The sequence below is a fragment of the Chiroxiphia lanceolata genome, chromosome 19 (genome assembly GCF_009829145.1).
Source record: "Chiroxiphia lanceolata isolate bChiLan1 chromosome 19, bChiLan1.pri, whole genome shotgun sequence".
In the NCBI taxonomy this organism is placed as follows: domain Eukaryota; kingdom Metazoa; phylum Chordata; class Aves; order Passeriformes; family Pipridae; genus Chiroxiphia; species Chiroxiphia lanceolata.
Genome location: NC_045655.1, coordinates 5,678,464 through 5,703,304, shown reverse-complemented (window position 1 = coordinate 5,703,304; position 24,841 = coordinate 5,678,464). Strand labels below are relative to the sequence as shown.

At 47.7% G+C, this 24,841-nt stretch overlaps 1 protein-coding gene across 1 annotated transcript in view; it reads left to right on the top strand.

The window, feature by feature from the left end:
- The window catches only part of MYO15B (myosin XVB), a 41,490-nt gene that overhangs the window by 5,990 nt on the left and 10,659 nt on the right, over positions 1 to 24,841 (top strand). Inside the window, exons 10-47 of the mRNA XM_032707071.1 lie at positions 580 to 643; positions 2,888 to 3,049; positions 3,400 to 3,513; positions 3,964 to 4,022; positions 4,105 to 4,198; positions 4,630 to 4,725; positions 5,330 to 5,461; positions 5,646 to 5,771; positions 6,296 to 6,373; positions 6,668 to 6,816; positions 6,910 to 6,955; positions 7,333 to 7,457; positions 7,577 to 7,694; positions 8,273 to 8,319; positions 8,493 to 8,586; positions 9,607 to 9,738; positions 10,225 to 10,302; positions 11,826 to 11,883; positions 13,504 to 13,634; positions 13,740 to 13,835; positions 13,977 to 14,137; positions 14,216 to 14,264; positions 15,448 to 15,683; positions 15,767 to 15,945; positions 16,432 to 16,504; positions 16,951 to 17,157; positions 17,250 to 17,329; positions 17,536 to 17,633; positions 17,798 to 17,885; positions 19,234 to 19,344; positions 19,521 to 19,615; positions 20,185 to 20,382; positions 20,881 to 20,977; positions 21,319 to 21,462; positions 21,741 to 21,930; positions 22,053 to 22,140; positions 22,694 to 22,916; positions 24,372 to 24,487. Of these exons, the coding sequence (XP_032562962.1) occupies positions 580 to 643; positions 2,888 to 3,049; positions 3,400 to 3,513; positions 3,964 to 4,022; positions 4,105 to 4,198; positions 4,630 to 4,725; positions 5,330 to 5,461; positions 5,646 to 5,771; positions 6,296 to 6,373; positions 6,668 to 6,816; positions 6,910 to 6,955; positions 7,333 to 7,457; positions 7,577 to 7,694; positions 8,273 to 8,319; positions 8,493 to 8,586; positions 9,607 to 9,738; positions 10,225 to 10,302; positions 11,826 to 11,883; positions 13,504 to 13,634; positions 13,740 to 13,835; positions 13,977 to 14,137; positions 14,216 to 14,264; positions 15,448 to 15,683; positions 15,767 to 15,945; positions 16,432 to 16,504; positions 16,951 to 17,157; positions 17,250 to 17,329; positions 17,536 to 17,633; positions 17,798 to 17,885; positions 19,234 to 19,344; positions 19,521 to 19,615; positions 20,185 to 20,382; positions 20,881 to 20,977; positions 21,319 to 21,462; positions 21,741 to 21,930; positions 22,053 to 22,140; positions 22,694 to 22,916; positions 24,372 to 24,487 (4,432 nt within the window). The remainder of the gene's footprint in view (positions 1 to 579; positions 644 to 2,887; positions 3,050 to 3,399; positions 3,514 to 3,963; positions 4,023 to 4,104; positions 4,199 to 4,629; positions 4,726 to 5,329; positions 5,462 to 5,645; positions 5,772 to 6,295; positions 6,374 to 6,667; positions 6,817 to 6,909; positions 6,956 to 7,332; positions 7,458 to 7,576; positions 7,695 to 8,272; positions 8,320 to 8,492; positions 8,587 to 9,606; positions 9,739 to 10,224; positions 10,303 to 11,825; positions 11,884 to 13,503; positions 13,635 to 13,739; positions 13,836 to 13,976; positions 14,138 to 14,215; positions 14,265 to 15,447; positions 15,684 to 15,766; positions 15,946 to 16,431; positions 16,505 to 16,950; positions 17,158 to 17,249; positions 17,330 to 17,535; positions 17,634 to 17,797; positions 17,886 to 19,233; positions 19,345 to 19,520; positions 19,616 to 20,184; positions 20,383 to 20,880; positions 20,978 to 21,318; positions 21,463 to 21,740; positions 21,931 to 22,052; positions 22,141 to 22,693; positions 22,917 to 24,371; positions 24,488 to 24,841) is intronic.

The following is a 24,841-nucleotide window of genomic DNA, read 5'->3' as shown; positions in this document are numbered from 1 at the left end:
GGTTGTTTTCTGGCTGTTGCCAAGCACTGAGCTGACTCTCTCATGTAACTGTCTGCCATAACCCTCAGGTCTCAGTCCTAGGGAGCAGTGGTTAATTTGGAGGCTGTGTGCTTATGTGTGAAGCTGGGCCTGCATCCATCACTTTACATTCATCTACAGTGGATTTCATGTGCCATTTTCTTGCCCACTCAGTCTGTACTCTAAGGTCTGTCCGCATTTATTGACAGTTGGCTTTTATCTTCACTGCCTTGAATCATTTCATACAAACAGGAAGCTTTGTCACGTTGTTGTTCAGCTGCTCTTTTGGGTCATTTATCAAACCCTCAGTTACACTCACTGGTCAGGCACAGACACTGTGTGGTTGCCTCACACTGTTAACAGGATTCTCCTTTACTCCTATGTCAGGACCTTCCCTCATGCTGTAGTTGCTTGGTTTCCCTGAAAGTCCCACACCTTTGTCAGAATATTTTGGAAATTCAGGTAGACTACACCCCTTGGATCATTCTTATCTACAGAGACAGTGATCTGCAGAAAACCTGTTCCTGCCTCTGACAGGAGCTGTTGTTGTCTTATGCTCAGTGGTGTCGTGGTGGGAACATCCATCTCCCAGTACCTGCTGGAGAAGTCCCGAGTGGTATTTCAGGTGAGGACCAGTGACTCCCTCTCTCCCTTATTATTTAATCTTAAACTTACTGTTGAGTAACAGGAATAGGAATAAGTATGAGAATTGCCTCCCATTTCAAGAGAACAAGAAATATGTCCCCTCTGTGTAGCACAGGGTGATCACTTATTTTATTTGGGTAAAATAGAAGGTCTCTCTGTCTCAAACAGCTTGAATGAAGCCATTTATTAGGGATTACTGAGAGTTGAATCTTAACTCATTTTTCTTTATCTCTGGAGTGTGGGAAAGGTCAAATATTGTAGCTGTGTGAAAAGGACTGCTCTTAGATAGAATGTTCCTAAGGTGTCAATGAGAAAACCTGGAAACTTTTCAGATTAAATGGTTCTGGCCTTGTCTTGCTGACTTCAGAGTCTGTGTCCTGCTCTTTGAGTGTATTCTGTAGGGGTTTGGAGCTGGACATGAGTCAACTCTATGAATGTGTCCCCTGTCAGGCCCATGGTGAGAGGAACTACCACGTGTTTTATGAGCTGCTGGCTGGGCTGCCCGTGGAGCAGAAGGAGGAGATGTACTTGCAAGAGGCAGAGTCTTACTTTTACCTGAATCAGGTGAGTGAGCTGAGGATGCTCTGCAGCAGCTGATGCAGTGAAATGGCCCAGACATCACTTCTGTTTTGGTAGTGAGACACTTACTTTGTTTCCTTGCTAATGTGTCCTTCAAAGGACATGCTAAAGTCTGCTCTGTTCCTTCCCACACCTGACCAAAGAAGCAATACCTTTTCTCTTCCGTGATTCTTTTCTCACCTTTCAGGGCCCTTCTGCTCCTAAGCAAGACATTTTAAAAAGGAGTCATTGTGTAAACCCATGGCTCCATCGTGTGGTGAAAAAATCCTTTCCTCCTTTCCTTTCCTTGCATTTACAGTTTATTGTGGGACTGCAAAGAATCGGGGGTATTTCTTTCTACCTACTGCAAAAAACTTGCTTCGTTGCCTGAGTCAACGGGTGCAAATTCTAAACCTCTGAAATGTACAGTTATTTAAGTTGGAAAATTGTTTGCTTATGTCAAGTTTATGTTTGCTTATGCCAAGTTTATGTTTGCTTATGCCAAGTTTATGTTTGCTTATGTCAAGTTTATGTTTGCTTATATCTTGGAACAAGTTTTGGTTTTGTCTGATTGCGTTTTGGGAGGTTGTTTGTTTCATTTTCTTGTTTGTTGGGTTTTTTTTTTTTGTTTTGTTTTCCACACTCAAGGAGTTCACAGAAGTAGCAAGAGATCTTTCCTATTTCAGCCCTGTGAGTCAGCTTTCCCAGGTGGGAGCAGCAGCTCTTCACAGCAGCTGTGGTCGTGTGAGGAATCCTCTATGGTGATTGCTATCATCTTGCCTTCAGGCAAGGAATGGACAAGTACCAATAATGACTCAAGGATGGAGGGCAATTAGAGGCCCATCCCTTGATGGGTGACGTTCGTGGCTGGCAAAGCGTTGTAAACCAAACGCTTCAAGGTGATAGTTAACAGGAATGTCTCGGTCGGCTGCAGAGAAAGAAAGGAAAAAAGATCAGATTATGCACAAAGAAGTTGGTTGAGACTGACAAAATCTCTCCTGGATCTTGGTCTTGGCCCAAGGGCTGCCTGGACCTCATCCTTGTCTCATTAAAATCTGAGAGTAGCTTGCAACTTTGATCAAAGAATGCCCTTGTACACAAACAGGTTCCACAGTCCCCCCCAGCCCGACCCAGGATTTCTGTGAACTTTAGGGCTGTTGTTAGGAGTGTCCTGTAGAGATAAGCTCAAGAAGCAGAAACATGATAAGGCCGTGTTGTAGTGAAGCTCTGAGGCAGAGATGAGACAGGCTGTAACACAGGGTGGCTCTCTGGGTGCACAGATCCACATTTGCCTTGACACATTAGGTCCTGGTACAATCTGGGGTGGTGATTCTGCCATGACTTATTTGGAGTCGATTCTGGCATCCCTTCTTCTCCCAAGCTGCACCCCAGCAGCGGGCAAGGGGGAGCTGGGGTGCTTGTGCTGGAACCATAACAGAAACTTGGCATGTGAGGGCAAGAGAGATCTCACTCTCAAGAACTCCAGAGAGAAGACAGACTGGTCCATCACAAATGCTGAGCTCCCACTAGTGGTGCCTTTGGTCTTTTTATTTCAGATTTCTCCAGTTCTTAAGACACTGAACTACTCTGAAGTTTGCTGCTGGTGGCTCAGCTCCAGGCTGGGGCAAAAGGGGCTGATCAGGATTATCTGTCCCTTTCCTCTCAGGGCAGAGCATGTGACATCCTGGGGAAGGAGGACAGTCAGGACTTTCTGGTCTTGGTGCAAGCTCTGGAGGGGATCTGCCTCTCTGAGGACCAGCTGAACTCCACCTGGGCTGTCCTGGCTGCCATTCTGCAGCTGGGGAACATCTGCTTTACCTCCTGCGAGGTACCTCACCCTCGGCAGCTTGGGAATGGGTTATGTGTGCTGAACGTTGCTGTTATCCCACATGATGGGACCAGGGACATTATTCCTGATTGAAGATGACATCTTTTGAAGACTATTCTGTTCTTTTTATGTTGGGCTCTGGACTGACCTAGACAGGGACAGAAATGGGAGGCAAGCAAAGGTCATTAGAGCTTGAGTGGCTCTTTGAAGAGCCAAAATAAACCCGGTGTCTTACCCGGGTTGTTTTTGGTTGTGACCAGCTCTGTGCAGCTGAGGTGCTGTTGAGAATATTGATACCAGTGGGACTCGTATCCCATCCACAGATGAGTCTGTTGTTCTCTTTTGTTTAGAAAGAATCTTATGAACATGCTGCCATTGCCAGTGACACTGAGATCCAGATTGTGGCCAATTTGTTGTGTGTCTCAGCAGATTTCCTGCAAAGTGCTGTCACTCACCGTGTCACTGTGAGTACCATCTTGGTGATTTCTTATTCATCCTGAAGCACAGGATGTCCAATGCTCTGTCAACAGAAGGGCCACCACCTTAGAAGGCCCAAAATCTGGGAGGGAACAGGACAAGTAAAATGGTTAGAATGAGCTGAATCCCTCAAGGCAGCTCTGTAAAGATGCCAGAACTCACATCCAGGAAGTCTCTTTGCTGACATGAGGTGGCTTCAGCCTTATCAGTTTGGCCAGCTGAGTCACCCCCAGAAATGTGGCAGCAAAATTTTCCGCTTACTTTTGCCTTTGATACCTGGGTAAATTCTCAGGCCAAATAGGAAAAAAACCCAAACAATCAATTTATTAGCTGGGTTGTTTTCCTTGTGGATTTAAAAAAAAAGAAAAAGAAAAAGAAAAAAAAAAAGGTGTATTTGTGAGTTAATAGCAGTAAATTCTGGCTCTTTATGTATCCAGGTGACATCTTATGACCGGATCTTCACCCCTCTGTCTGTAGAAGGAGCCATCGATGCCAGGTGACTTCTGCTGTTGCCTGGGTTGGTGAGATGCTCCCAAGAGTCTTTGCAGTAATTAGTTTTACTGCCCTCTCCCCCTCAGGGACTCCATTGCCAAGACTCTGTACTACCTGCTTTTTGAGTGGCTGCTGCTGAGGATCAACGAGTGGTTGGCTCCCTGGGAATCAGACTGTGCCGTGGGAATTGTGGACATACATGGTTTTGAGGTTACTTTGCCTGTTCTTTTGCTGTGGTCTGGGCTGTGAGTGCTCATCAACGCCTTTGAGTTTTTTACTTAGGACTCCTGTTAAAATCTGTGTCTCAAGGAATGATGAAAACAATGGAATTATGTAGGTGGGGCTGTGCAGCCAAGAGATCTCTTCTTCTTCATGCTTTTTCACAGCTTGTCTTGCCTCTTGCTGTTCAGCCTAGTCAATAAACCAGGCTGAGATCTTGCAGACCAGACAGAAGATGATTTGAACTTCTGGGGGGTTCATTCACACTGATCAGAACCAGCTGCCTGAACCAGCAGCTCAGCTCAGCACCAGCTGAGGCTGTGCAGCATTTACAGGAAGCCACAGGTCCCTGGCTGGGCGTTGGAAAGGATTATCCTTTTTTGTCTTTGCAGGATCTCGGGTTGAACAGCTTGGAGCAGCTCTGCATCAACTTTGCCAACGAGCACCTCCAGCAGTTTTTCAGTCAGACTGTCATTGCCCAGGAAGAGGTAAATGGAACTCAATGGAACCCCCACAACGTGTTAAGGCAGCACAGATGGAATGAGCTGAGGTGTTCTCAGCTGGAGAGGATCCTTTAGCAGTGAATAGGAAGCTGAATGGACCTGGCCCTCTTAAGCAGTATCCATGGAATTCCAGTCCAAAGAGCTTATTCAATATCTTTTACTAGTCCTGTGGTAAATTAAGGTAAAATTAAGAGAATGAGAGTTTGTTAGTGCATTGCTCCCTTTTGCAGGTTTTATAAGTGAGTTGGTCAGGGTGAAGGATCCAGGACCTCAGCCACTACTTTTAAAGCCTGTTTGGCTTCTTTGGAGCATTTTATGTACCACTTATATACTGGGGATGAAAGTGTATTTATCACATTTGTTGCTTTTTACAGTTCACTTTACCACTCTGCTTAGCAGCCTTCCTCTCTTAAATTAGGACAATCATTAGCAGCTTTAGAAGAAGTTTCATAAGACAAAACCAGATAATTCTAGGCAAGTTCCCAACAGCAGTGGAACGCCAACTTCCTGATGAATGAACCAAATCCCTCTTGTTAACTCCCTCCATTTGCTCTTGTTTGCATGGCTGGATTTGGTCTTTAACATGCAGGAGGAATACAGCCAAGAGCAGTTAGCTTGGATTCCTATTTCCAAGATGTGCAGCGAGTCGTGCCTCGATTTCCTCACTGCAAAACCCCACGGCATCTTGTGTATCCTGGATGACCAGACATCACTGACTCAGGTGAGAAGCTCTTGGCCCCTCGTGTAATCCCTTTCACAGGATGATTATGGTGAAGTTGTTATCCAGACTGAACAGCTACTGTGTCTGCACCAGTATTAGATGGTTTTTCCTTTGGTTTAACAGCAGCTTTTCAGTCTGTTGAATACGTTGCAGCAGCAGGGAATATTTGTCATCTCCTTTACAGGCCACAGACCACACTTTCCTCCAAAAGTGTCACTACCATCATGGAAACAGCCCCTGGTACACCAAGCCCAAGCTGCCCTTGCCAGTGTTCACTGTGAAGCACTATGCAGGCCCTGTCACCTACCAGGTGAGCCGGCAGGGGCTCGGAGCAGCTGGAGCAATAGCCCAGCTTGGAAACAAGCTGTGGGTGTCCTGATGGACCAGCTCCCAGTCCTGTGACCAAAACCCTCCCTTAGTAACTCCACATCCCTCTAGAGCATCAGTTTATCACAAGTTAGGAGATTCTTATCAGGAGAAGCAACTTAGCTGCCTCTGGGCAGAAGCAAGATAGTTGTTGACCTCAGTGACACAATAGCCTGCACTGCGTGTCCCAGGGTCCTGGAAGTCCAGGAAAGCTATTGCTGCTGAAAAGAAGTGAGAGGTCAAAGCCTGCTGGGCAATGTGAAGGGAAGAGGAGCAATCCCTCCTAAAAGCAGAAGTCATTGTCCCCTCCACTCTTGGTGGCAGCAGGAAGAGCCAGCTTCATTCTCCAGGGCTTTCCCCTTGTACCCCCTTTCCAGCTCCATGGCCCCAGTCAAGGTGTGTGTAAGAGGGGTGTTTGCCTGTCTGCCTGGTCTGAATGGTGCATTAAGCCACACTTTGCCTCTGCAGGTCCACAAGTTTCTTAATAAAAACCGTGACCAGCTGCGTCCAGAGGTGCTGGACATCTTCTCTCAGAGCCGCCTCAAGGTACTGCAGTGGTTCAGACACCTAATGAGCCACACCTGTTGCAGACACCTAATGAGCCACTCATTGCTTTCACATGAGAAGCAGAAAGGTCTTGATCAGATGTCAGGAGAACCTGGAGAAACCATGAAGAGTTCTATTTTACTGAAGGACACTTGGGAATTGAGCAAGTTGTCTTTGCCTGTATTTGATGCATTTTATATAAAATGCACAGATTGCCCGAGGGTAGTTTCAGGTAGAAGAGATCACTCTTTCCTTGTAGTTCAGGGAATTTTGTTCTTTTCTTTGTTTTTGCAGGTGGTGTCTCACATTTTCCAGAAGGCTAAAGCTGCCTATAGTCAGCAAAGGAAGCTGGGGCCGAGGGGAAAAGGGCTCAAGCCTCAGACCTCCACACTGGTGTCCAAATTCCAGGAGTCTTTGCAGGACCTCACAGCCAAGCTGAGAAGGTGAGAAATGCTGTTGCACCCAGAAATGTGTGAAGTCCTGTAGGGTCAGCTCAGAGAGGAGGGTGATCAAAGGTTCTTCCTTCTGTTTTCCAGGAGCCATGCCTTCTTCATTCGGTGCATCACCCCTAATCCCAAAAAGGTAGGGCAGCACCCTGAGCTCCTTGTGGAGTACTTCTGTTCCTTGAAGTCTATTTTTCTCCAACAGCTCTCCTTTCACAGCTGGGATTTGAACTTCTTTGCTTCGTTTCCTAGCTTGGGACTTTTCTTCCCCTTTCTCTGTCTCCCACCCTTCCCTGTGGCCATGTGAGTTAACCCTGTGCTGGAGGAACAGAAGCCACTGTCATTTGGACACCAAACAATGCATTGGATTTTGCATTCCATTGCTCAGAGATCATGGCAAGATCTAAACTCAGGACAGGACAATAGAAGGAGGCCCTTTCTAAACTCTCTGCCTTCTGCCTCCTTTATTTTTATTTATTTCTTGTTTTTAATTTTTCTTCTGCCTTATGTTCACAGCTGTCAAATATCTTTGATGTGGAATATGTCACTTGTCAGCTGCGACATTCTGGGATACTGGAGGCTATCCACATCAGAAAGGAGGGATACCCCATCCGTCTTCCATTCCAGAACTTCCTGGCCAGGTACAGGACTGGGATTCCCCAGCCACTCAGCCCTGGATGAACTTGTCAGCACACTGTGATTTCTCTGCGGGCTCCAGTTACAGCCCTGGCTTCTGTCACATGGACACCTCGTCTCCCAGGTATGGGCTCCTGGCTGGGCGAGGGCTCAGCTGCCTGGAGGAGAGAGAAGGCTGTGCAGCAGTGCTGGCTCGTGTGCTGGGGAACCCCTCGGATCTCTATCAGATTGGAGTAACAAAGGTGATGCCTACAGAGAACCCCATCTTAACCCACAGGCCCAGCCACCAATCCACTGTCTGTCAAGGCATGGAGATCCCAAGGAGAGGATGTTTCATGCCTTCCCCTCTCATGCTTTGCCTCTTGTCTCAAGGAGGCATTTTCAGCATTTCAGAGAATCTGACTCTGCGTTGTTGTAGTAGCATGACCAACTCCTTTCTACACCCAGCATTCCTTAATGGAGATCTGGGCTTCTCCCTTTGCTGCCTACTAACTGTCATCACTCCTTGATTCCTTGTCCTCCCCAAATGCATCCATCTCTGTCTCTGCACCTGTGCCTCCTGCTCTCCCCAGTCTCTGTAGCAGGAACCCTTAAAGGCTTCAAAGAGAGAAACCAGCAGCTTTTATTACTGACCAGCTCTTAGAGAAGCTGCCGCTTCCCTCATGGGTCAGCAGCTGCTGCCTTTGCCCAGGTGTTTCTGAAGGAGAAAGCCAGGCAGCTGCTGGAGCGACGATGGATCCAGAGGCAGAGCTGGGCTGTTGTTACTCTGCAGAGGAAATTCCGGTGCCTCCTTCACCGCAGACGCCTCCGTGTCCTCCAGGAGAAAGTCACAGTCATTCAGGCTCACTTCCGAGGCTACCAGGCAAGGTCAGGAGTCAAAGGCCAGGCCAGGAACAGCCCTTTGGCCCTGCCCAGGACAGCCAGGTGGGGATGTGCCTGGCCAGGCCCCCCCTCATGTTGGCTCCTGGCCTGCTCTATGTGTGTGTGTGTTGCTGATGCTTCCCTCGTTAGCCAATTCCTCTCTTTTTTCATCCCTCTAGGAAGCGTTACAGGAGGCTGAAGAAGACTTTGGTGCAATTTAATACCATGATTTTAATCTCCAGACCTTTGATTCAAAGGAGGAAGCATTGCCAGGTAACAACACTCTCCTCAGGACAAGGTGTACAAAAGGAGCTATTTCTCTACTAAGCAGAGAGAGCTGGTGACTAAACAGAGAGGCCAGGGCAGAGGTGGCTTTAGAAAGTTTACTGGAAACAGTTCAGTGAGATGTCCTTCACTCTCTGACTGACACGAATGTAGTCAAATGAAGGACACACAGAGACTGGAGCCTTCTCTTCCTAGACAGCATTCAGAACTGGCAAAGTTAGTACAAACACAGCCTAGTTGTGTGTCTGGCTGTGTGACCTTCTCTGGGCTGCCCTACACCAGACTACAGCTGATTCCATCTGAGGTCTTCAGGGCTGCTGTTCTGCTCAAGCTATGAGGAGTCACTCACCTTGCTCTTTCAGTTCCCCAGTTCAATTTCTGGTATTTTCCCAGATGGTGACTGAAATGCAAGATTTTTTCAGTCCACAATGATCCTCCCCTGATCCCTTAACAGCTACCTCAGACTGCTCAAGCCCTTGGCCTTTTGGAAATCGGATGGGGTGAGAACAGGAAGGCAGCTTATTGAGAAGACAGAAAGTTGTGTGCAGGAGAGAGCCATGGCTGTGTCAAATGTGTAGAATGTATTTTGCAGCAGAAGTTATTAAAAAGAAAATTAAAAATACGAAATCAGACCATTCATGCTTAGAGCAGCCACTAACATCCCCATCACTATCCCCATAACTACCAGCACTGCTGGCATGGCTAACAAAGGATGGGGAAGAGGGTAGAGGATAGTCATGGGAGCCTGCACAGGTGCCTTCTGCCATGCCATTCCCAGAACAGTGTGAGTTTCTATTCCGTTTTCTGCCCTCCTACTTGGACAGGATCCAGGCTTCTTTCTCCCAGGTAACCACAACAGCACAGCTCCTTTGAATGCATTTCTGTTACTTCAGTGTTTGCTTGCCGAGGTCTCTGTACACACAGGAGCAACAACAAAGGTCTCAAAGTTCACCTGCTGCAAAGTTCCTCCTTTCCCCCCACCCCTCAGCCCTGCCCTTTGGACTTTAGCATGTCACTGTCTTTCTCAGCCCAACCCTCAAAACCTCCCATCCACTCACACTGACCTGCAACACTGACAAGCAGGAGAGAGAGAAAGGCAGAAACAGAGACCCTCCTTTTCCATCTTGGAGCAGGAGTCAGGTGAGTGATGAAGCTGGGGAACAATAGAATGGATGGGAAAGGGCAGAGCTACAAGGGAGTTTGGCTTTTGGTATCCCTCCTGCCTCTTCTGAAGGGTTTCCTCTCCATGGATAAGTCCACCCACCCGTGTTCAGGCTGTGCTATCGTGTTCTCTGACGCTGGAGGAGGCAGGTGAATGTTTCTGACAGCTCCTGTCCTGGGACACACCAAATGCTCGGCAAGGGAGGGAAGGTGTGGCAGGATGCTGGGTAGGTGGTGGAGGCTCTTGCTGTTGGATTGTGTTGTGCAGGGCAGGTGGTGTTTCAGCAAAGCTCAGGGCTTTGCCTGTGTGGGGTCCCAGGAAGGCTCTGCAGCTGTTCTGTCATTTTGTCTGCTGGAGCAGGACACCACCTCCTTTCCACCCACAGCGTTTGCCCTCAGAAGTAGCTGAAAGTGACTTCATACACATCTTTTCCCACCCCCCATCCCCTTTTCCTCTCCTAACAGCAGGAGTTAGAAGAAAGGAAACGAAGACAGAGATCCCTGGCCAGTGGTGACACAGAGAACAGTCCCAACCAAGGAATGGTAAGTTGTCAAAGGGTCTGGGAGACTCTGAGATAACAAGCCAGGTTATCCAGGTGTTCTGCCTGCCTTGTGCCTCCTCAGCCCAGGTGTGCTGCATGTCTGGAGGGTGTACAGATGTGTGCTGGAAACCTTGCAGCAAGAATGCAGGTTAGACTGGTTAAAGAGCCTTCTAACACACAAATATCTCATTAGTTCAGCGTTTCCCAGACCCTGGGCATCACCAGGCATCATGAAGTGGTCCTGAGGCAGAGCACTGTCTTTGTTCAGAGCCTGGACCTGTTCTTTGGAGCTGGGAGGAAGATTATTTTTGATGATCATATTCTATTATGAAAGGCAGGAATGAGACTGTTTTGCATAAATGTATTTACAGAAGATGTTGTGGAGGAAGGGATGTATTAAAGGCTTCATAAGAAGATTAGCCTGTATTTACACTGCTAACTAATGTCACTATTTGTATGTTTAGACCAGGCACACATTTGCTGTGAGGTGTGTAGTGAGAGAATCTGAACTGACATCATCCATAAGTTTGGACAGATTTGTCGGTAACAACAGGAATACTTAGCACTGGGTGGGTGCTCTTGTAATATCACCTGCTTCCTCAGGTGTGGATCCAGGACTGTGGAATTTCACAGTCCACTTCCTGAATACACCATTGAAAAACAAGACTTAAAGTCAAGTATCTTCTTGTGAGCAAAATCAAACTGATCAAAAAAGCTGTGAATGTGTCTTTAAGCATCACTGAGAGATTACGTGGAGAGAGGTGTCAGAATAGTGTGATGGTGACAAGAGACTTTACTATGCAGATCTTCAAAAAAACCCACAAAACCCCTCCAAAACTCATGCTTTGTGTCTTTGGCTTGGTTTCATTGTGCCTTAATCTGAGTAGTTCTGTCTGAAATGCCCTGAGCTGACATGATATGCAGACAGTGATGCTGATACACTCTGCTGCATTGGCTCATTTATTCCTACCAATGCAACCATCATGCAAGGTGCAAACCAGTAAAAAATCAAGGCTTATTTGCCAGATTCTCATCTGAATTACCCAGGTACAGGTCTGAGTTTCCTTTGGAAACTCCAAAATAGTGTTGTGCATAAAAAAATCAGAATCAGATCTCTATTTATTTATGCTGTACCACTTTTGGATATTGAAAAATAGAATTAAAAATGCCAGAAAAAGGCACAGCAGGAAACAGCCCTTACCCTTCAGCTGCAGCCTCCTCTGTACAAGATGCCAGATTTGTTAGTAATGAGAGATGAGTCAGAGAAAGTCAACTTTACTGTCATTCCCCTTGTGGCAGTTGATTTTTTTTTTTATTTAGGAGTTGCACTTTCCCTCCTTTGATGGCCCACGACACACACCTGTGTTACTGTGATACTTCCCTAGTTGTGAATGTTGCAGAAATTGCTGGTTTGGCTCAGATGCTCAGCCCAGGCAGCTTCACCCAGTCCCAGCAGCACAGTTCAGGGTTTCTCTGTGGTTCCTTTGCTGGCAGTCCAGTGACTGACTTGCCTCTCTCTTGCAGGACGTGGGGCTGCTGGAGATCCCTGCAGAGCTTGCAGCCCTCCTGCAGTTCGTTGAAGGTGAGAAATCCCCCCCCCTTCCCTCCCTTCCCTGAACTGTTTCACTTCCCTGTGTGTTTCCTCGTTTATAGCAGTGTCAGTGTGTGTTTGTTCTACCTGCTGCCTGTCACCCAGGTTGGATTTGATTTATGATCATTGCAGTGTAAATATGATAAAGGCAAATGGCACTGTGAATATTGTTTCCCAGCATGACAGAGTGGGAAAGTAACTTGGGCCAGGGGGCAGAACACCAGATTAAAAATCAGTATATTTGTTCATTTTTCAGCTCTTATGAGCTGGGCTGATAGAACTGATGACATGATGGTGCAGAACTCTGGTCAAAGTTATGTGACAGCAAATTGCTCAATGAACTCGGGTCTCTGGCAGAGCTGAACATCTGGGGTGGGAGAACTCAAACACATCTTTTATCTACTCAAAAATATTTAGGGAAGTTGAAGGTGAAGAAGACAAAACCACAATTTTGGCAATTTCAAATAAATATTTTGGGGCTTAATTAAAAATATTTCCTCAAAAGTAGTTACTTCTTTTAAAATAGAAGGAAGGGGAAACAGCATAACAACTTAGTGATGCAACATTGTGACAAGTTGGAATGTAACAATGCGTCAACCCAAATATGTGACAATGTAACAAGTTGAGTACATGATAATTTTTAACTTAAGGATGATATAAAGTATCAACTCAATGATCTCCATTTTGTTTGGTTCAGAAAGTTTTTGGTTCTGTTTTCAAATCACCAAAATAATTCTTGCAGAAAAATTTTCCCAAACTGTTCACCTGACGTTGAGCATTAAGTTATTTGCAGTTGTGTTTCCTCTGTAGCTCTTTGTGCAATGTGAATATTCAAGTTGCAAATAGGTTGAGGCAGGATTTGCCTCTTTGTGTCGGTGTAGTGTCAAACAAAATGCCAGTGGTGCCTCTGGCCCTCTGTGAGGTACAGGGGGGATACAATCAGGCAGAAGAGTTGTGAGCTGGAGCAGACTGTGCTGGATTCCCAAATAACTCACACTTCATGGCACAGCCCTCTAGGGACTATCAGCTGGTCTAGTGAGCAATGTAACCAGAGAGGAGCTCAGGGAACACTGAAACTGCTGGAAATGAAAGCTGCTGGGATGTAAACAGGGAGGATGAGGAGAGCATCCAGGGACACGTTTGTTTGGAAACAGAGGAATGCACAGGAGTTGTGCTGCACTGAGAAATCCCTTCACTTAGGAAGATGTTTGCTCCTCTCTTACCCATTATAACCCCCTCATCTTGAAGACCTCTCATTTACTTGTTGACTGAACAGTTAACAGCAGGATCTCAGCGTGAGCTCAGTGTTTCCTGCCTTGTAAATGCTGCAGAACAGAACTGAATCTCCACGTGCTCCCTGCCCTCTCAGTGTTCCCTGGAGAAAGAGGTCTGAAAGATCAGAGCTGTAAAATCTCTCTCCTAAAGTGAGGCCCTGTGGTCTCAAATGTGTGAGGCTGTGCCTGCTTGGGGGTCTGAGGCAGCAGGGATGGGCTGGGTGTCCCTGGAGCCAGGGGCTGGCACAGAGGCAGGGTGAGATGCCACATGTGGCTGGGTGAGCTGTGTGTGTTCTGTCTCCCACCTGCCACAACACCAGATCTCCTTCTCTTGCAGGTCGACACCAAGCACAGACCAACCAGATAACTGAGGCATTGCCTCCAGAAATCAAGGTCAAAGATGACCTTTCCCTCCCACCCACCATCAACAGCTATCCCTTTTCCTCCTTCGTTAAGTCACATTTCGAGGTGGGAACTCTTTTCTATCTCGTCATTGCTTCCCCACTGGGCAGACACACTAGTTCTAGCAGCACCAGGAGCAAACTCTGTTTCCATCCTGTTGTTTCTTTGTAGAAGCCAGATTTCCCTGCCCTTGGTCAGCCTCTGCATCACCCCTTAACCCAGCTGGGCACCGAACACCACGAGAGTGCACTTGAGATCAACAAACTGGTAAGAGACGTCGTTCTTGACCTTGTTGAAGAACAGGCGGGCACTGACAATATTGTGGTGCCTTTATACAACAAGTTGCTGATGGTGGATACTGTTCTTATGATACAAGGGTGGAAAAACAGAATAAATTTCCCCTCCTAGGCCCTGCAGCAGCTTGGCAGAGATCACATGCAGCCCCTTAGGGCTGCTGTGTTCTTGGTGAGGCACAGACCAACCACAGACCACTGGGATCAGAGTGAATTGCCTGGTGATGTAGCCTCAGAATTTGGCAGAACACATAGGAATCAGACTGCTAAACCTTAGTTTCCTGCTATTCCAGATTCAGTAGCAATGACAGTGTAAGGGAGGTCTGTCTCCTCAACCGCTTACTCACCTATCAGTCATAAAAAATTTGATTTAACCCACGTCTTTTCCATGATGTGGTTTATAGTAAATATATCAATTGCATCTCAGGCTCACGGTTGTGTCACTCAACAGGGGACAGTGAAGTGTCATATAAAGGCTGGAAAAGGGCAGGATTTTGTCATCAGGAAAACTGGAACCACACCCCAACTGTAGTGTTTGCATGAAGGGGATGGTGTTATTGCAACTCTGTGGACGTGAAACAGATCTTTCTTTACGTTTTTCTTAACAGTTGAAATATTTGAAAATAGAATGAAACTCCAGATAATTTCTAAGTAAATCTGGTAATCCTTTTGAGGATTACATAGAATTAAAATAAGCCCATTAAGAAAGTTAATACCTAAACCCAGTCTCTTGTTTTGTCCTCACAATCCCAATTATAGAAGAGCATAAGCTTCAATAAAATCTTGTGAAAAGGATTGTGTTTAAGCAGAATACTATTATTTTTCCTGGAGATCAAAGGCAATTTTTCTCCATTGCTAATAAAGCAGGGATTTACTACAAAGATTTCCATGAGAACTAAACAACCACCATCCCCTGTTTTTCTCATTGAATCTCTGACACCCTTAGTACCATTAACTGTTTCTAGAAGTGTTGTCACTCTTAAATGTTCTTTCCAAAATATTTTAGAAATATTTTAATTAATGATACATTGAAGTGTTGAGGATGAAAGAAATTATTCTGCACCTAAGGGTGAGAAATAGAAAATACAAAAGCATTGGAGATATTGATATGCATTGAAGATATTGATATGCATAGCCAAGAAGCTGAATCATTGCTTCAATGAGTTTGTTGAGACATCACCTCTCATACTACTTGGTATAATATTAACTATACCAAAGTCTTTTCAGCAGTCAGTGGGCTCAGTAACAAATGTCCTGTGGTAATCCAGGTGTGTATCTAAGCCCTGCCCAAAGAAGGGGAAGTATTTTGCCCAAGACCAAATTCTGAGTCATAAATAAGAAGAGACTTGAAGTCATCCTGATTAAAAGTCAGAGTTCAGTCTCTACAAATGTTGCCTCCCAAATTCCCCAGCACTTGGGTGGTGCACAAAAACATGAGAACAGACTCTGATCTGAGTTTTGCCTATTCTTAGGCTCACCAGCACCGTGACATCCACAACCCAGGTTGTCACCTTACAACACAGTTTGGGACAGAGGATGAGATTACAGCCTGAGCTCTCTCTTTTTTTCCCCCTGGATGCCTCTAGATCTTGCGGTTCATTGGTGACAAGAGCCTCCATGGCTGGCAGGAGGTGCTCCTGGGCAACTACATTGCTGGCAGAGGTTTGAGTAACGCGGCTCTGCGCGATGAAATCCTCAGCCAGGTGGTTGCCCAGGCATGGAAGAACCCAGATGTGGAGCACAGCCAGCGAGCCTGGGTCCTGATGGCAACTGTGCTGAGCTGCTTTGTGCCTTCACCAGCACTGGAGAAGCCCTTGCTGAAGTAAGGGGGAGAAAAGAGCAATCCACGCCTGCACTACGGCTAAAGGGATGAGCAGAGTGCTAAATGCAGTTGCCTTTCCCTAGATTTGTGTCAGACCATGGCATGGAGGGCTACAATGCTGTCTGCCAGCGCAAGATCCTGACAGCAGCACATCACACACAGACAGGCTCTGCATCCTCTCGGGCCTACCCTCCCACTCGGCTGGAGTGGACAGCAAACCAGAGGAGAGGGAAGATTGTGCTGGATGTTCATACCTTTAATGGTAACTCATGCTTCTGCCCCCCTGCTGTCTTCCAGTCCCTAAGGACGTTTCCAGTGCAGAAATCAGCATTTGGAAAATACTTCCCTCAACTTAGTAAGGAGGGATCAGAACGCTGATTGCTACTGGCTGGTGCAACCATGGGGGATACAAGCATCTGAATCTAGACCCAAAGCTTGTGAAGTCTGGGCCTGCTGGGACCTTCTATTGAGGCAGAGGGATGAGATTCTCCTAGGTTTGGGCCCATCTCACAGAGGGCTGTTCTGGTTGTGCATCTCTTTGGGTTTGGTTTTCCTGTTCCCCAGGAAAACAGCACAACCCAACAGCAGCAATTTATTGCAGGGACCTTCTGCCTTTCTCTCTTCTCAAATATTGCCTTATGCAGCCCTTGCTCAGGAGTGTGTGAGACTTTCCAGCTCTGTGGAGTGCAGGGGTTGCTTTGGGTCCTGTCAGGGAGGCTGTGGGGATTGACTCTCTTCTCTGTGCCAGAGGAGGTGTTCTCAGCTGAGGTGGAGTCCTGGATGACTGGGGAGCAGTTTGCAGCCTGGATCCTAAATGCAAGGTACTGCTAGAGGATGGGAGAAGGTCTGGGGGTGTGAAAGAAGCTGTCACTAGTTCTAAGGTTCAGACTGGTTGGGGCTGCAGGCTGGCATTTATGTGGAATAGTCAATCCTTACCCACTCCACCTTGTGCTCTCTCCTTCACCCTCCTTCTGTGTGCATACACTGTGGGCTTCTTTAGGAACAGAGGAATCACTGTTGTGATCTCTTAGAGCAGCTTCTTTAAAAAATAAAATAAAAAAAAATCAAAAGAGAACAAATCTTGAATTATTCTAGTTGTGGGTTTTTTTTTTTTCTGACACTGGGCACTTAGTAGTTGATTCACAACATAAATCTAAAGGACTCAGGATAGACAAAGCAAGAAGAGACTGAATGCAATCTTTTCCTTCTTCTCCCTTTCCCCTGCCTACCTGGACATCTTTCCTCTCCTTCCTTTCCCTCTTACCAGGGGCTGTGATAAGAAGACTCGAGGGTGGTCTGTCTCCATGTTAACTGGCAACACATGGCAGGACCTGCTGGGCTGTGACTTTGTGCTGGACCTCATTGGAGAGATGGAGGAGACCAGCAACTTCAGCAGCGCTTCCCAGTCCCCAGCTGAGTTCCCCATCACTCTGGAAAGGGACAGGAGCACCTACCAGTTCTCTGACCTGGATTCGTAAGTCACCTCTTCCTCCTGCCCCATCACTTGTGGCCCTGTCACCCCATGGTTCATCTTTCTGGTCCTCATGTGATTTTCCTCTTCAACAGGATCCCTCCTGCTCCAGGCATCCAGGCCCCTTCCTTCCCACCCCCTAGCCTGCCTCCAGAATTCATGGATCTCCATCCAGGTAACCTTCAGCCCAGGACTGTGGGTGACTCTGGGAAGGGCCAGGTGGGCCCCAGCAAGGGAATCAAAGCAGAGGGGGAGTCAGGTGATTCTTGTTGATGTAGAGCAGGGAAGGGCTACTCTCCAAAACGTGACTGTCTAACAGGGACTGGAGGCAGGGGAATGTTCCTTACCTGCCTTGTTCACCAGACTTCTCTCTGCTCCCAGATCCAAGGATTAGAGATGACCTGAGGAACCCTGTAGGCCTGGATCACTATGTGGATGATCTCTTCAGCCCTGTGCTGCATCAGGGCTCCAGACTATCAGTAAGTCCCCTGATGTCCATTCCCACTTTCCCTCTGCAGCTCTCCTGTCCCTGTGACTCCCTCAAGCATTTCTTTGCCTATTCACTTCCTCTGCTCAGCTCAGACTTGCCTCTGGATGTCTCTCCCTCTCTGAGCTCAGGTAACTCTGTTTTTTCTTGATGCAGGATTTGGAGAACAGGGACAGTCTCACTGGACGCATGAAAGGAGGTGGGAAGATTGGACCCACAAGGAGAGGAATCCTTCCTTCTACAGGTCTGTAAGGGGATGGGGACAGCTGGGAACACCTGTGGGGCTACAGGAGCTTCAGTGAGGACAAGTCAGGGAGCCCCTTAAATGCTAATTATTGCATGAACCCAGCTGGTTCATGAAGAGCACTGGTCTGTGGTACATGTCATCAGAAGTTGTACTCCTCACTTGCAGGTGCTGGGAGCCAGATGCTTTGGGGAAGGTGTTAGGCAAGGGAACCACCTCTGTTCTGCTTTTAATTTCTCTCTCAAGTTGGTCTGGGGGTCAAGGCAGCAGGTAGCTTGTTTCTGACCCAGGCCACCTCTTCCCCAGGCAAATGTCTGTGAGTCATGTATTCACCTTCTATTCACCTTGTGCTTTCACAAAACAGTTGGTGCCTTTATAAGGGGAGGTTTTTAATGTTTCTTATTGCTTCCTTACAGAATTTCCCATCGTCTGTAGCTATTCCTTGGGTTAGTAAGTCTGAACCCTGCAGAGGTTCTGATTTGTGTGTTTGGTTTCTTTACTTTTCCTCATTGTGTGGAACTAGGACTCAGGCATTTTCAGCAGGGTGGAGTCAAACACCAGTATATTAATGGCACTGAGAAATCTGCATGGGTAGGAACACACCCAGCAGTTTCAGACGGGTGGGGAACATCCAGTTCAGTCATTACTGAGACTGGGACTATTTTTGGCTATTGAAGAGGCTCTGGGGCATGACAAGGACTATTACAGATCACTGGCCCGAGGTCAGTTTGCCATTTGTGTGGCTACTTAGATGAGTGAGGGATGTGATGATCTTCCCATGGCATCCCAGAGCCATTGTCATTGGTGAGGACATGATTCAGCAGACCTGTGCTGTGTGCTGACTCCCTCCTGGCTGCCCCTTGCTCTGCTGCCTTCTCCCTCAGTGGGATTTGTTTTGTGGCCCCATATAGGACTTGCCTGCTGAGAGAAGAGGAATTCCTTTCTCCCCACAGCTCCTTCACAGAAAGTCATCCAGGCCAGGGCTTGTTGTTCACCCACCCTTGCTGCCTGCTGCAAAGAGACCAATATGGATGTGACAGTCCCACTCCCAGAGATCTTTGCTCATCCCTCAATAAAACCCCTCCTCTGTAATTGTACATAGGCAGGAGTTATTAATATATTTCATTATGAAGGATGGTGGTGTCCTAAACTGCAGAAGCAGGATCTGGATACTGCTGTTTAAAGTCTGTCAGGCCACACATTGTTCTTAGGGTTTTTTTCCCTACCTAAGTTTTGGTGTGTCCTGCTGTGGTTGGTGCATGTGGAGAGCCCCAGAGGCGACTGTTCTGTGGGATTGCTCAGGACCTGATTCCCCAAAAGCTCTGTGCACATGGTCTTTTGTCTCTAGGCTTCTCTGGAATGGCTCAAGCACCAGTTTACCAGCCCATGCCTTCCATGATGGGGATGCCAGCAGCCATGCCCATGGTGCCAGGGGCTGGTGGGATCCCACCTATGCCAGGTAATAGCAGTGTAGCTACAGAGGGAAGGGATGGAAAGGGGGTGTCAGTGGGGCCTATGCATTTCAGTGTCAAGTAGGAGGCTCAATGAACACTCTCCTCCTGGCTGATGCTCAAACACTGTGGGGAACAATCCCCTGTGGGCTCTTGCAGATGTGTGTGTGTGTGTCTTCCACAGCCATGGTTATGCCCCAGCCCATGGTTCCAGCTATGGATCCCAACCAGTTGGCAGCACAGCAGCAAGCCTTTATCAACCAGCAAGCCATGCTCATGGTGAGTGGGAGGGACTGGCTGGGAGGGGCCCAGGAGCTGGGGCAGAACAACACACTGGTGTATGTGCCATGGAGGGGGAGCCCTGCTCCCCTCCTGCCTTAGGCCTGCCCTGTGACACTCTGTGCCTGTGTGCTGGGGGTGAGCTCTGTAAAGCTGGGATTACCTAAGGCTGCAAAACTGGGAACTCCCTTTTTGCCCCTTTGTTTGCATGGGGCCACTGAGGCACCATCCGTGAGTGAGTCACAGGGACAAGGGCAGGCCCTGAGAAGATTCAGTGATAATTCCCATGGGATTTACTACAGATGCAGATCTGCAGCGTTCTGCTTTCTGTACAAAGTTCTTAAGTGCCTGATGGTCCCAGGTTATCTGGCAGCTGAATCTTGAGATGGTGTCAGGAGCTGTGCATCCTTGGCTAGGTGGGAGCAGACTCCCTGTCCATTACACGGGAAATTTACAATGGAATATGTAAATGTTCTGTGGTTACCAAGTGAAAGAGTGGGGCAGTCTGACTGATGGCTGGTGGTTTTGTGCAGCCTGGAGCTCATGGACATTGCAATTCCTTCCTCCAGGCCCAGCAGATGACCCTTCAGGCCATGAGTATTTCCCAGCAACAGCAGCAGCAGCTGCAAAAGTCTCTTGAGAAGTCAAGGCCGAGAGTCTCAAGTCTACCACAAACCCAAGCCCCAGCCACTGCCCCAAAACCCAAGAAGCCTCCCACAAGCCAGGATGCTGCAACACCACCAGAGTCTTCAGAACCACCAGCTAAGGCATGAGAAACAAACAATGGTGGTGAAGTTGGTTCGAATTTCTTGTTTGGTGTTTGCTTTGCTTCCCTCCCACCGTGGCCATGGTTTGGCAGAGAGGAGAGCAGAGAGCTGTGCTTACCAATGATTCTGAGGCCTTTCAAACTCTGCCTGCTGAGTCTTTAAGGCACGGGGTCAAACCTTGGTGGCGTTTGCTCTGTGGAGGTTGGGCTGCAGTACTGTACAATTAATTTCCAGCTGGGCAGAGTTTTTCCATAGGAAAATTAGTTACTCTGAGATCTTTATCTTCCAACAAGCTGCTTTGGTCCTCTAACATAATCCCTCTTCTCTGGGTTTGGTTGATGATTGCTTGTGTAAAAAACTAATTTCTTGGGACACTCCCAGATGGGGACAAGTTCTAGGTCAGAATTTGGAGAGAGGATCACCTCTGAACTGAAGGGCACTGTGGAGGTTCCTTCCTGCTGGTTAGTGCCAACTAACCATGTTGTGCACTGCCTGCAGGGTTATGACTACACAGGAGATGAGTTCTCCAGCAGTGGAGATGATGACTCTCCTCGGGAAACCTTCCAGCAGAAGAGACAATATTTTCAGAAGATGGGTGAGCATCTACCACTTTGGGAATTTCACTCATGATAACACCTTGCTCTGCAGCCTCCCTGGCATAACAAGGTGTTCTTGGCTCCCTGTCTGGAACCAGCCATGCCTGGCAGGAGCTGCTGGCACTGTGTTTAACAGGAGTTTTGGGTGCTTGTTCAGCTGGCTACATTGTGGGGTGTTGTGGGGACAGTTTGCTGGAAATCTTTGGGCTTTGGACAGCCACACTCTCCTTCACCTCTAGAAACATAGGTTTGTGCTGACTGAGGCAAGAGTGGGAACTGTGCCATCAGTGCTAGATTTTGAGTGTGGTATTAAGTAGTTCAAGTTCCCCTTTCTATGCAGGAGAGCAACACATCCGAGTGAAGAAAGTCAGGCCTCCTACCAAAACCTGGACTCCACCAGCAAATCCCCAGCCAGAGCAGGAGGAGGAGAAAAGACAGGAGCAGCAGAGGAAAGAAGTGAAGCCTGTCCCCAGACCAGAGGCAGGTAAGTGGAGACTCAGGCAGGCTGACAAGCAGGAACTTTCCAGGAACATCAAGCCAGGATACAGGCAGAGGAAAGGATCTGGCTTTTCTGGGAGTCTGTATCTTGGCAGGACAGGAGAGAGAGGAATTTCTGAGCTTTGGGAAGTGGGATCCCAAAGCAAGGCAGTGGAAGGCCATGGCTAGTCAGCCTTGGGGTGAAAGAGAGGGAACTTCAAATGAGACAAAGGGGTTTCTCCTGTGCCTTTGCTGGTCTGTTGGTTAAAGCTGTCACCCCAATAGCTCCTGCTTCCCCTGTGCCATATCCTGAGCCAAAGCCAATAAAGCAGACACCAAAAGTGAAGAAGGAGCCACCTGCAGTGAAGCCTTCAGGCCCCGAGTCGCGTCCTGCGCCGAGCCGCGAGATCGGCAACATCATCAAAATGTACCAGAGCCGACCAGCCCCTGAGCCCCAGCCCATCGAGCCTGTAAGGTGAGAGGGACCCACCACGTGGGCTGGGAGGGGATGAGTGGGACTGTGTCTCAGCACTGCCATGTGCTCCATCGTGGCCACAACCCCTCTGCAGCCTCTGTAACTCTGTTTCCTCGCAGGAGAGTAAACAAGCCGTTTATAAGGAGGAACGACCCCAAAAATGAGGCTCTGGCCAAGCTGGGAATGATGAACTCCTCATCTTGCCCACCAGTGAGTTCTTTGCTTTCTGGTCACCTTAAGAGTTCAGCAGAGAGAGCCTCTGTATCCAAGCTCCAACAGGCTGGGAGCTCCCTGGTCGCGCACTCACAGCCAGGTGATTTCTTGTCGGGTTAACAGATAGCTGGGAGCTCATACCATGGTGCTGCCTATCCTAAACTGGGTTCCTGAAGAACCATCTGAGATCCTGAAGAAAAGGCTCAGGAGCAGCAAGTCCTGTTGTGGACTATGTTTAAGGCTGATCTGGGAGCAAGCAATTCATGTTCTCCACATTTGACACCAAGGCCTTAGCCTGTTAATGTCCTTTTTCCCCTTCCTGGGGAAGGGAACTGGAGGCTTCAATCTGAAATACTTGGTTCTCTGGGTTTGGCTGGTCTTCATCTCTTTGTAGACTGTGTGTTGATATAAAGGTCCAGATGTCCCTGTTCACATAGATCTTGCTTCCAGGGATGGTGTGCTGCCCTAGGGATGATTTATAACAGCAGTGTCAGGACAGAGCAGAGGAATGCAGAAACAGACTGGGTCAAATAGTTTTGCTGTCTTGCAGCCATCTCCTGTGCCACAAGAGAAGAAAGTACCTCCACCTATCAAGCCCAAGCCAGGCTCAGCTTCCAGCTCTATCAAGGAGAAGCAGTTGCCTCTCCTGTCCATCTTCAGGCCAGATTCTACCCCACCAGCATCTGAGAGTCCTCCTGCTCTCCCTCCTCTCCCACCACTGCCTTCACCTCTAAAGCCTGAGGACCAAGGCAGGCAGGAATCCACAGAGAGGGGTGAGTATTGACTTCACCCATGTGGGATTGGGTAGTGGGGCAGAGAGGGGATGGGTTTGGAATCAGCCCAGTGGCCCTGGAGAGTCTTGGCACGTGTTCTGTCATCAGTCAGCTGTGTGAATCCAGGGGGATTGTGCAATCAGATCTGTGTGGAGTCAGAGATGTCACAGTTCCAGTCTGACCCAGGAATCAGCTTGGCACTTCCCTGCTCTAACTCTTCCCTTCTGAAAAACACAGCTAAAAATAGAAAGATCCTTTGGGCTTTATCACGGTCCAGTCCACAATACTTTTTATTGCCTACCTGAAGCATAACTACTTTATCAAAGTAGCAATTGACAGGTGGACTTTAGACCAGGGAGGAATGGGAAGCCAGGTGTTTCATCTGACAAAGCCTCTGGAGGGACCTTAGAGAGGCTGAGGAATGAGGAATGTTTCTCAGAGGGAGAATGAGCCTGAGAGACCTTGGACTTGGCCACATGAAGAGTATTTGGATGTTGCCCTCTTAAAAAAAGCACAGCTAATGCTTCCCAGCAGGAGTTTTGAAGTGTTATTCAGTCTTAGTTTTGCCTCTGAATTTCAGCGGGAGCCTGGAGCCACAATTCATTTTATACTTGAATACCTGTACCAATGTATTTCAAGCTGTTTAAAACTCTCATCAACATTCCTTTTTATAACATACAAGGAACAGTCAGCCAAACACATCACTGAAGTACTCCATCCTGCAACAGCTTCTCTGGTATTAAAGAATTTCCCTTTCTGCTCCTCCTCTCTTTAAAGGAACATTTCTTCAGCAAGTCCTGTGAAAGTAAATTGAAGTAACTGGATTAGCCTGAAAAATCCCTACATGCTTTTGCATAGGGACATAGAAACAGTTGAACTAGGGGATTTACTACATTTCTTGTCTAAGAGCTCTGAAGTTTTGAAAGTTTGAAGTGCTTAAATGAAGACATTCCTACCTCATAAAGCAACAACTTTGAACTGTTGCCTTCAGACTGAGCCTGTCTTTGATAGATCTGCAGAGAGACAAACAAGTGCTAGCACCAGGTGCCTTGTACCAGAACCTTGCAGCCTCCAAGCTCAGGGCAGAACTTTTATGTCCCTTTGAAACCTTCAGCAGCTTTTTTGTAGTAACATAAAGTGAAACCTGTGCCTTCAACCTCAAGCACAGGGGTACTGTTTTTCCTGGGAAGCTGAGTGCTCCCTGTCCCTGGAGTGCTTATGTTATGAACACTGAACTTTGTGGCTAATACAGGAAGTGTAAATGCCATCAGAAATGCTGAAAATGACTGGTTTGTGCTCACACCAGCTGGTCACTGACCTTCAGGAGGGTCCCTGGCAGTAATATTCAATCAGGCACCAGGCACTCTCCCCTTTCTCCTGGCAGGTCCTTGGCAGGTGGGAAGGTTACCCTGCAGCCCTCAAGGCCCATTTTCACTGCTCTTTCTCCTCACACAGACTCTGCTGTAACAGTAGCAGATGATGATGGCATCAAGACCCAGCTGTACAAGCTCACCACCAGCGTCAGCTTCTCCTATGCTGATCCTGCCTGGAAAATCTTCCTGCGCAAAGAGGTGCAGTTCAACAGCCGAGGGCTGGCTAGGGGGGGAGGGAACTTGTCACACCTTTGGTTAGAATATGTTTTTTGTAGGCACCCAATGTAAGACAAAAGCACAAAGATAGTTCTGTGAGCAGGTGACAGGCACAGGAGATGGGGGCAGGGGATCATGTCATGGGGGATCTGGGTCCTGCCCTGCCTTACTGACACTTGTGTCTCAGTTTCCCTACCTGTCCTTTCCTCCTCTCCAAAGCACTGAGAAATCCAAAACTAAACTGTGTTGTTACCTGGTGTTTTCCTGTTAAAATAGTACAAATGTGTTTAAAATCAAGTATTGAAGAATGCACTGAACTGACCAGGGTTCATCCCT